The sequence below is a fragment of the Gymnoscopelus microlampas genome (assembly GCF_963454915.1).
Source record: "Gymnoscopelus microlampas genome assembly, chromosome: 3".
Lineage (NCBI taxonomy): Eukaryota > Metazoa > Chordata > Actinopteri > Myctophiformes > Myctophidae > Gymnoscopelus > Gymnoscopelus microlampas.
This window is the reverse complement of record NC_139940.1, coordinates 21,995,683-22,006,569: the sequence shown is the minus strand read 5'-3', so window position 1 is coordinate 22,006,569 and position 10,887 is coordinate 21,995,683. Positions and strand designations below refer to the sequence as shown.

Here is a 10,887-nt window from a genome sequence, read left to right as displayed (position 1 = left end):
AAAGTATGATTTCAATCACATAATTACCCACTCGAACACCAGCATCCATTTTCTGGGGGGAACAATAAGCCAACAATAGTTGTACAATCTCACAACGAGTCATGTTTCGACGGGCTGTGAGCTTGTAGATCGGCTATTTTTGGCAAGAGATTTTGTGTAGACGGGGGAAAAAAGCGGTCCAAGTACAGAGCAAACTTAGGTCAAAATCAAACATTGGTAACTCCTACAAGCAATGTAAGGAGTATGCTTTAATTATCCAATATCCATTTCAAAAATCTATTTAAAGAATCACCTCTCATCCCTTCCCAAGAATAAAGTAGTGGTTGTCACCCTGGAGGCAGGCCTCTATCAACACATGGAATTCCACTCATTTTGTGGAGGATGTTAAGATGCAGGAAACTGGAGATGCCCTGGAAGTGTGAGAAGTGAACACAAAGCAACTCGGGATGTTTGCCGCACACACTGGAATGTTTGGTGATCAACAACTAAAAAGATGCTTTGATGTATGAGGCTTTTTCATCACTCCCCCTGTGACATACAGTCCACAGTATCCGGAGGAGACACACACACACACACACACACACACACACACACACACACACACACACACACACACACACACACACACACACACACACACACACACACACACACACACACACACACACACACACACACACACAGCTATAGCTAAGAAGTGGGATAAGCCCTGATCACCTCTAATGACCTAGGCTCTCCGTTTATTTGACAGTTGGGGCTTTGCTTCAAAACATTTGACACAATAGCAGCACACACTATCGCCCAAAGCAGTGGTGCGCAAACTTGTGGGTCGTGACCCAAAGCTAGGTCATATACAGTAACTATTGGGCTGCATTAGAATGTCAATGTAATTGATTTCATTAGTCAAGTAAGAAAAAAAAGACTATATATTTTTTTTTGCAGTTTAAAGACTTTTAAACTGCAGCATTCAGTCATTTCTGCTGTATGTATTTAAACTGAATTTGCAGATAGCAACATTTGCTGTTCTAAATTTCTTTATGTACTTTTAAGAGCAGCCTTTCGGTGCCTTGAAAAACCTTACAAAAACAAACTGTTTTTGAGCAAAGAGTTCTCAGAGCAAAACTTGATCAAACATGTATCTTTTTTTATGGAGTCACTGGAGAAGAAAACCTCATGCCTTGTGACTATTTTTATTTAATATTTTTTGAGCATATAAATGCTAATGCCTTTTATCAATAAATTCTGCATTTTTTTTGGCAAATAGGTTTTTCTTTTCCTGATTCCAGCCTAGCAACTCTGTTCCCCCCATTACTGATGAAGTAATGAAAAACGATAATTTTAGGAATTATAGCTATAATCTTTGGGATTCATTTTATGTTAATGTTATCTCTTTCTTTAGCTTCAGGTTAAGGTTTGCATTCAAACAAATAATTGGCAAATATTTATCATGAGTAAATACAGCAGTGTATTGGGTGACGTGGATCAATATTTCTGGGTCATTGATGAACAAGCGTGTGTACACCCTTGGCCCAGGGCAGTGGTTCTGAAAGAGGAGTTCAAGGACCCCCAGGTGTCTTTGAGGGGGTTCCAAATGGACCCTTACAGGTTTTTAACTGAGAGTTATGGAAGTAATGAAATTAAAAAGTTTGACGACCAGTGGCCTAGGGTACTCTTTCACCTATCATCAGCCTATACACAGTAGCAAGAGTAAAGAAATGCCTCAGGGTCTCCTCATATTAGACCTACTTTACTAGAGGAAACAGGAGTCTTTTATCCTAAGCGCCTTCATTGAAAACTCCAGTGATGTGTGAGGTCTCAGATATTGGTCTGATGTTTTATGGGATTTTTTTTTGTCCTTTATTACAAAAGGTGACTGCCACAGTTTTCAGCCTGGGATATACATTATATACAGTAAAATCCTCAGTGTTAATTTAGCCATTCGTAAGTAACTGAGTGTACAAATGTAACCAAATGGACACTTAAGGTCCATTTAGTTACATTTGTACACTCTCAGTGTTAAACATTATACATACAGAATGAAGAGTCACAGTGCAAGTAGGGAGACAAGAGAAGCGATGGCTGTATGGGGATCCGTTTTGTCACTCCTTCTCCGGGTACAGGTTTGTATGAGCCCAAAATGATCTGCATGAGTTTTTGAATAGAACACATGATTCACGCAATAAAGTTAAAAGAGATGGAAAAGCATAACTTTATTGTCACTTTTTTAACATTTAAAATGAGTTGTTTACAGGACAAATTACCATAACAAGTTTGCTAACATCACTCTTCAAGAAAAGGTGTCATTCTCAGCATTTCACTAGGTCTAGTTTGGGACAACAACACAACATTCAGTAAGCCTAAGTTAAAAATCACACCTGTGTGAAGGTAGCGGCGCCTTTGATACATTTTGTCATCAATAAGTGTTTATAATGTGTTTATAGCCACGTGTCACGTGAAGCTTGACCAATCACTTTGTTGACGTGTCTGACCAATCAGAACGTTGACGCAAAAGCCAGGTATAGAGGGCTAATATCCGCTCTATACCTAAAGGTATAGAGCGGCTAGCGCCGCTAAAAACACATTACGGTAATACATACAGTGTTGTAAAGGTGCTCCAAACTAGACACACTAGCATGCTGAAAATGGGTTGTGAATTCAGTCAAGTTGAAATAATAACAATACTGCAACAAGGGGGGGTTCCACAGCGCGCCTCAAACCAGGTTCAGGCTGGTTTCAGGAGCAGGACACGCATAGCAAAAGGTAAAAATGGCACTGGAGCATCTCAGACAATTACGAGCCTATTCTTTATTATCAGTGTGCAAGAACAAGATGACGTTTCAATACGTCTTCTGTCAGGTCATGACCTGACGAAGATGTATTGACATCAACACTTTGTCTTATTCTTGTACTCCGATAATAACAATACTGCCTCATTAACTTGGCCTGTATCTATAGGTTGCAGGTACATGAAGGCTACATGAAACCCTAGGCCGATTTTGTAGTTTGTTGGGATGTACAGGTCAAATACTGCAGAACGGTAAAAGCATGGCTGGCTAATATGCAACACAGCTGCAGCTAAAACAAGCAAGAGCAATGTGTGTGCCAATGTGCAAGCAATAAGCACATAGATAGTAGTCAATAGGATTGTCAATGCTTGCACATTCACAAACCGAAATCTAACACAACCGTTATTCATTTTATTAGCTGCAGCTGCATTGCTTACACATCACGGTTTACAATAAGGTCAGCCTCATGCAGCCTTCCACTTTTTTACCCTTCTGTAGTTTTTAACCTGAACTGGAAAACAAAATCAGCCTAGGGGGTCAATAATAAGCATAAATCTTAAAGAAAAAAAAACTAGTTTGTGTGAAGCCTGACATCTAATTGTGAAAAGCAGGGTATTGAACTGGTGCTCTGCTATTGACTGGTGTTAGTGCCAGGTGATGTCACCCTCTATGAAGTTCAACAGATAGTGACATCAGTTGGCACCAACACCAGCCAATATAAGTACACTGCTTTCATCAATTACTGTAAATGTCAGTCTTCACACAGATTTATTGAATAGACATACCCTCCAAGTGGTGGTTGGTGCCAAAGTGCCTAGAGAGAACAAGCAAAAACCAGAGCTTTTATCTACTAGCATTTGACATTAAAAATAATCTGGGATTCTGTGTGTCATAATATCGTGATGGTTTTAATCACTTAAGCCTTATTTTATACTTTCAAGCATTGAAACATTGTCAAATCTGTCAAAAATAACAGAAGTACCAGATGTGCAAGCTCACAACGTGACACGATGTGAGCTTGTAGTTTGGCTATTTTCTCTATTTTTCTTTAAGAACATTGATATTATCGACACAATACAATATTATCGACACAATGTCAATATTGAGGTATTTGGTAAAAAAAATACATAGTGATATTTGATTTTGTCCATATCGCACAGCCCTAGGAATGGTCCAGCCAGCAGTGGGTCTACTCTGGGCTGGAGTGGACATCAGGGGCTTTTGTGGACGTGTGCTGGTTCTCCTCATGCCTGTAGCAGCTGTCCAACCAGGGCAGTGCTCCTGTCCCGGATCAAAGCCGATATGATTTCAGTAACCCTCCCCACTGACCGCTCCCAGCAATCAGCCTCCTGAGAGAGGGGAGGAAGAATGGAACAGAGGAGGCAGGAAAGAAAGAGAAAAGGGGAGAAAAAGCCCAAATCCAATATATATTTGAATGTACACCTATCAGTATTTACACAAAGGAAAGCTCACAGCGTATCAGAGGTGACATCATATACAATGTCCCTGTCTTGCCTTTCCTGAGTGGGTTTAATGAGCGGGTTTGTGGTTTCTATAAGTCTGCCTTACAGCTTACTACTCTAACCGTCTCTCATGCAACGAGTTGTTTTTGTATCATTATTTCTGCCTATGAAATTGCAGCAGCTTTCATTTTTAACACAATGCACTCTGATCAAATTTAATGGTAAGAATCACAAATTCTGATGTTATTCTATGGATACTTAAGTGAACAGACGGTCCGAGACGGAAGTAATTCTTGTAGAACGTGGAGGAACAACAATGCAGTTAAACCGGAGCACTTTCAGTTTTTTTTCTTATCTCTGCTGCTGAACTGCAGGTCCTGTTAATCTTGAGAGCTACAAAAGCCCCTGCATTCTTTGCAGTTTATGGTGCATGATATTAGACAGATATATGCAAAAACCACACATAAAGCCTAAAGGAGACCATACACTTTCTCATTTGCTCAGTCCCTTTGGTTTTTAGAAGCAAACTCTACTGTTGTGGTTGTTTTGCTTTTGTGATTTCTTTATGCCGTATCTCTTTTTTTCCTTGCTTTAATTCTCCCTAAACAGCGTGCACAATACTCTTTTAATGGTTTTCACTCCTCTAAGTTCACTCCTTAGGCTATGACGACTCCTTACTTTGATTTAGTTACTTGATGAGGCCTCAGAATGACCCGTTTTCCGTCTTTCAAAGACATTGTGGTGCTGACTTTGTTTTAACCACCAGAGGAGTTCGGCACATAGATTTATGTTTTATGCTCTACCTGGTCTTTTTCATAAATAGTTTTTAATAAGGCTTTTGACAAAGCTTTTGATGTTGAAACAAGCATGGAAAAAGGAAAGGAAAAAAGGAGTTTCATGACTCTAAATATTAAAATCTCTTGCATTATTGAAAAAATACATATCCAAGTAAAAAAAAAGAAAAAAGAAGAAATGTCTGGAAGAGATTTTGGTTTGTGCAATGGAACAAACTGTTTAGCATACCGTTAGTTCTGCATTTCACGTACCCCAGCCATTACACTCATGTGTCAACACTTAAGCAAGGTCTAATAGGATCGGGTCTGACTATATCATCTCAACAGAAGGAATCAAAACCCTTTGACACTCACTTTTTGGGTTCTCTAACCAGACTTTATCAGCAAACTCCTAGCAGACAAGTCGGGCAACTGGTTGGATTGTGAAAAAGATGAGCGAGCGACCAGCGTGGAATCAGGGCCCGACCGTGGTTAATGTGAGCTAGAGACCCACGATCCAGTACTCCTGGAGCACTCCTCACTAATCAGAACCAGTGGAGACGGAGTCAGATGACACAGATTTTCCACACCGACTGAGAGGGGATCCGAGGCAAACGCGCTGGAGGACAGATCAGTGACTCCGGCCTCTCATTGATTAAAGCAACACAGGGAGAGAAAAAGAAAAGAAAGCCATGATGGAATCAAAATATGATAGCTTTGAATGGACTCCAGAAATGTTCCGTGTCAGCATTTCCTGTACTTTTTTAATATGTTTTTAGATTTCTCAACTGGCCAGACATTTGAAGAATCAAACTAAAAGAAGAAAAAGAAATGATGTTGGGTGGGGGAAGCGGGTTATTTTCTGTTTTTCTTTTAGATGTACCCAAGTCATTGTTCTTTAGCTTAATTACTGGTACTGGGCTATGAGGTGATGGGCCAATACATCTGTAAGCAGTCAGCAGAATATGGCACATCGCAAACATCCCCCCCTTACAGGAACACACGTAGGTTCTTAAGTGATGGCGGGGTACAGTTGAGAGCTTTTAGTAAGGAATCAAAGCATTCTGGTCAATCTGGTTGCCTCTTTTCACGGCGTGCATCATAAGCAATCAGATCAAAGCATACCGTTGACTGTTATCTAAAGGCAATCAGGTCTTCACACGGAGGGTATTAAAATGTTACATGTGTGGATGCAACATGCGCTGTGGGGAATGGGGATAATGAACATAACTAAGACGATCAGCAGTCCATTACCACCCAGGCGTAATGATGTGGACCATGGGAAAGTCATGAGAACCTTGGGCTTATTGGAGACAGCTACAACCATCAACCCACAGCTAATGACTCTATCATAGAGGTCTGTTTTGTTATGGGTAGAACGGAAAAGAAACCAAAAAAAAAAAAAACAGGGAACAAAATATGCATGTGTGCGTTCACATACACAAATGTAAAAAAAAGAAGGCAAACCAACACAAGATCACCAAGGATGATCAAAGTTTTAAGCTTGTCTAAATCATAGATGTGAATTATTTCCACTCCAGATGTGTGATCTTTGAAATGTGGTTCATACTTCATACGACGATATTATTGAATCAAGTAGTTGCTTGCTCACTGGAACACATATACAATTTGAGCTGTTTATTGACTCTCAGCGCAGCTTTAAGTAGTCACAACTGTCACTCAAGAGTCTTCAAATGTGGGCGAGAAAGCGAGAAAGAAAAAAACAAGGCAAAAGGATATAGAATTACTTAAGTAACAACAAAGCCTGTGGACCCGGTGCATTTGCATATCTAACTGCTTTCAGGCTGAAATCTATCTCACTCAAGTGCGAGGAAATAGGGACCCCGATAATCGCCGCACAGCCATGAGCCACAATTCAGCCCGCTAAGTGGATGTTCTTGACAGACATGACAGGTACGTCTCTCTCGACCCGGCCTCTACCGCAGGGCCTCTCCGCCATTGGCAGAGGTGGCACTCCACTCCATTCACATCTCCCCTTTCAGCTGGGGACCATCCAGGAAGCATAAAGCAGTTTAACCCATTAAGACCGGGGACGCATCTGCGTCTCATTTTAAGATTTCTTTGGGCTATTCAGCAGATCTACAAGCTCATAGCGCCGCGCTACGAGCTTGTAGATCTGCTATTTTTGAAAAATCTTGAAAAAATATTTTCCAGATTGTTTTCAAAAAACTGTTGAGATTTAGATTTTTTTTTAAGAATCGCCTCAGGTCTTAATGGGTTAATAATGAGGAGCGCTCTGGCTCATTGTCATGGGCAGGCAAACACGCACGGGAAGGCAAGGCATGTGGGGACACACGCAAGAGCATGTGGACACGCACGCAGGCACACACGTAAGCATGACGTCTGCATGCAAGCATAATAAACACAAACAACAATATATCACTCCTGCTTGTGCACAGTCGTAAATATTACACATGCACTTGCGTGTGTGCTTGAGCACGTGAATGCAGTCCACACTATTGCATCAAGAGGCGCGCGCACGCACGCACGCACGCACACACACACACACACACACACACACACACACACACACACACACACACACACACACACACACACACACACACACACACACACACACACACACACACACACACACACACACACACACACACACGCACACGCACACACGCACACACACACACACACACATACACACACACACAGAGGGGGAATCTGATCCTGGAGGGATTTCCATGTCTCAAGAGCTCCATCAGAGTCAAAGTCTATAAGAAGTCCTCCAGGGCCGAGATGGTTTTCCACCGTCTGTCTCTTTTCCAGAGTGGTTAAGAGACGGTGTAAACAGTGAGGGAGAATTTAACTGAGACAAACGTTCAACGTAGCTGTGTATGGCAGTGGACAGGCAGTGAATACAAATCTAAAAGAAATGATTATTTGAGGTTTTGGGAGGAAAGCTGATTGGTATCGTTATTATTCACCTGTCCACAGCGAGGAGTCGCTCTACACGAGTGCCAAAGCACAGAAATCTCCTCTGTGCCAAAAAAGCTTTAAGTGCTCTCTGACTCAGCAGGAGGGCATGAGGGGAAACGGGTCAATTTTACGAGATTCACTCACCGTTTCATTTTGCCATTATTAGACATGAGGGGAGCTCACTTTCCACTTCAGAATGATGAACTGCCACAAATCCTCACTTAAAGGATTTCCCCGGCCAAACGTATCATCATTTATTCACATTAGTGGAAGGACTGTCACCAGTAATGTATGCCACAGTAAAATGGGAGCGCAGCACATTTACATTCTGAAATGTGACACTTTTTTCCGCTGACAGAATAAGCCTCTGCTACATCGATTACCAACACATTCAATCTATCAGTCGCCTATATGACATTAACATGGTTTGTCTTGACAAATTTCACTTTTCAAATACAGGATCTGTCATCAACAACAATGTCTGAACTGTATAAAGGGACAAATACCAGCAGTGTGTGCACACTGGGTATGTGGTCCTTGAAGTAAATGATCTAATATCTTGCATTGACGTAGAACTAACACAATACATAAACAATCATATCATAAAATCACTCAAAGGAATATGCGCTCAATCACTTCCACATGCATGCAGTCGCACACACACACACACACATGCAGCCGCTGCGCACAGGCTTGTTATTCCAAACTTCTGCCTTAAGTTTACGGAATGGAACTTCAATCATTAGGTTCTATTTTTGCTTACTTTTTGAAGGGAGGATTTTGACAAGCTGAAAGGCGACAGGTCTTTGAAACACAGAGGAGAGGGTAGCTAGGAATAAAGCATCAGACCACACAATAAGCAATCCCCAAACTAAATCTACTCTTAAATGCCACAGATGCAATCAACCTTTCCATCTAAAAGCAGCTTGTACCAACTCCACTGCCACACAAGAAGGGCCTGCTTTGAAGCTAGAGAATTCAGGCAATTAGGAGTTTTAACAGTGACAATTTGCACGCCTCTGTCATTCTCCCTAGATCCAGAGCCCCCGAGGACTGCTGCTACTGAGGGCTTCCACTTCTGTTCCCTTCATGAAGTGCCAAGGGCACTGGGTTCCTGAGCGAAAAACAACTCATGGAAAAGCTTGGCCTAGTGCCCACACCATGAGCACTGGAAAGAGTTGTTAGAATCACACCAGCTACCATAACCAAAGTGGCCAAGAACGTTAGAAAATTTTATCACCTCCTTTCATCATCCAAATGGCTTATTGTCATTGTATTTTATCCCTCTGACAAATGTTTGGGACATGAGTGTGCTACCAATGATGGCCGCATAGCATACACCACTTGAGGGCAGTATCATTACTGGCATGACAGCCATACAGCATTCTCCGTTATAGACGAGAGAGAGAACACCACCACCACCACCTAAAATGAACTTTACGTAACTTCTCACTTTTATTGATTCGGCTACCTTGAAAACAGTGAAGAAATATTTCAGAAAGCTCTCCCCAGATGACCTGTGCAATGCATCCCAGTGATTCAATAGGCCTTAAAAACACGGTGTGCTTTGGTTTGAGAGAGGATTGTATTTCAGGGTTTCTGACAGCGTGTCCCAGAGTGGGTATTGTGGTCCTGCCGCCCTCGCTCCCGTAGTGTCTCGATGTGGACAGGCAGTAGCTAGGGGGCTTAACTGAGAAGAGAGAAGGTAGCAGGTCCAATTACTGGCCGGTCCAAGGGCCTGATTAGAGCGCCAAACCTAACACCACTGGGGTCCTATGGAGCCTCTTCCAAAGGACTGGGCAAATTGCTGGTTGATAAACGGAAAGTATAAAGCAAGGGCAGCGAAGCAGGGGTGGGGGTCTATATCAAGCGGAATTGAATAAATCACAGGAAGGTCAGAGACTTCAACCAAAGGGCTAGTGCTCAACTGATCAAACTTTGCTAACCACCCTGTTCTGGGAAGAACATTCTGCAAAAATTGCAGCTCTACAAGGGTTTAGTAGTGGATAAGTTGCAAAAGGTAGAGTGGAGATTACAGATGTATGAGAAGAACGAGATACTGTAGGAAGATGCCATTTTCACGTTCCTATTACTAAGCTTTTAGACTAAATTGCCTTCTCCAGAGCATACATTTGAGCTTAGATAAAACAAAACCTCAGCAATAAATACAAAATAATACAAGGATGGATCCTGTATGAGAGTGTAGCATAAGAAAGTGAAAATTGATGATGAGATGACAGCGACAAAACCCTGTATTTCCTACGTCTTTTGGAAGAAGTGTCTTCAGGGAATAACTTTTTATTGACTAGTGTAGAAGTATTCAGTGTCGCTGCCTGAACGTCTGTATTTTAGATATCGTTGTCATTCCCAATCTGTCTCACTTCATTTGAAAAGGATTGTAAATATAGGAAAAATGAAAAAGTATTGGTGCTTTACAATCCCACTCCACTTTTGTGTGCAACTGTGACTCCTCTCAGACTTTCCAGCCGTGGAAAAACAGACACACACACACGCGTATTGATAAGTGCTTTTCAGACCCCATCGACACAAGTTACTGCCACATAATCCGGTCACGGTACATTGAGAAAAGCTTTCAACATAACTTTCCAAAATATCCTGTCTAGGGGCTTCTCCTGGATGAACAAAAAGTGTGTTAGTTAAAGCATAATGTGTGACTTATCTTTTCTGTCTCGCCTCTTTAGTAAAGGCAAACCTTCTGTAAGAATGGGACACAGAAATAGGCAAACAATGGGAAAAGAAAATAGAGGGAGCCTGTATTTCCACTAGATCCTTTCAGTACGAATACTCAATTAGCTCTGGTGAGTGATGGCTTTGTTTGAATCGGTCCCACCGACAGACATATCTCTAAACACTAACCAGAACAATGGAGCTTCGGTTATGGAGTTATGAAGG

At 41.7% G+C, this 10,887-nt stretch overlaps 1 protein-coding gene across 4 annotated transcripts in view; it reads right to left on the bottom strand.

Annotated features, from left to right (window-relative positions):
• Positions 1–383: 383 nt before the first annotated feature.
• The window catches only part of crppa (CDP-L-ribitol pyrophosphorylase A), a 44,855-nt gene continuing 34,351 nt past the window's right edge, over positions 384–10,887 (bottom strand). For 2 of the 4 annotated variants that reach the window (XM_084052133.1, XM_084052134.1), the window contains exon 10: positions 2,224–4,135. In XM_084052133.1, the coding sequence (XP_083908259.1) occupies positions 4,031–4,135 (105 nt within the window). In that variant the 3' untranslated portion in view covers positions 2,224–4,030. Of the gene's footprint in view, positions 411–2,033; positions 2,143–2,223; positions 4,136–10,887 lie in introns of those variants that run through there. The other 2 variants (XR_014600435.1, XR_014600436.1) reach the window with 2 other exon arrangements.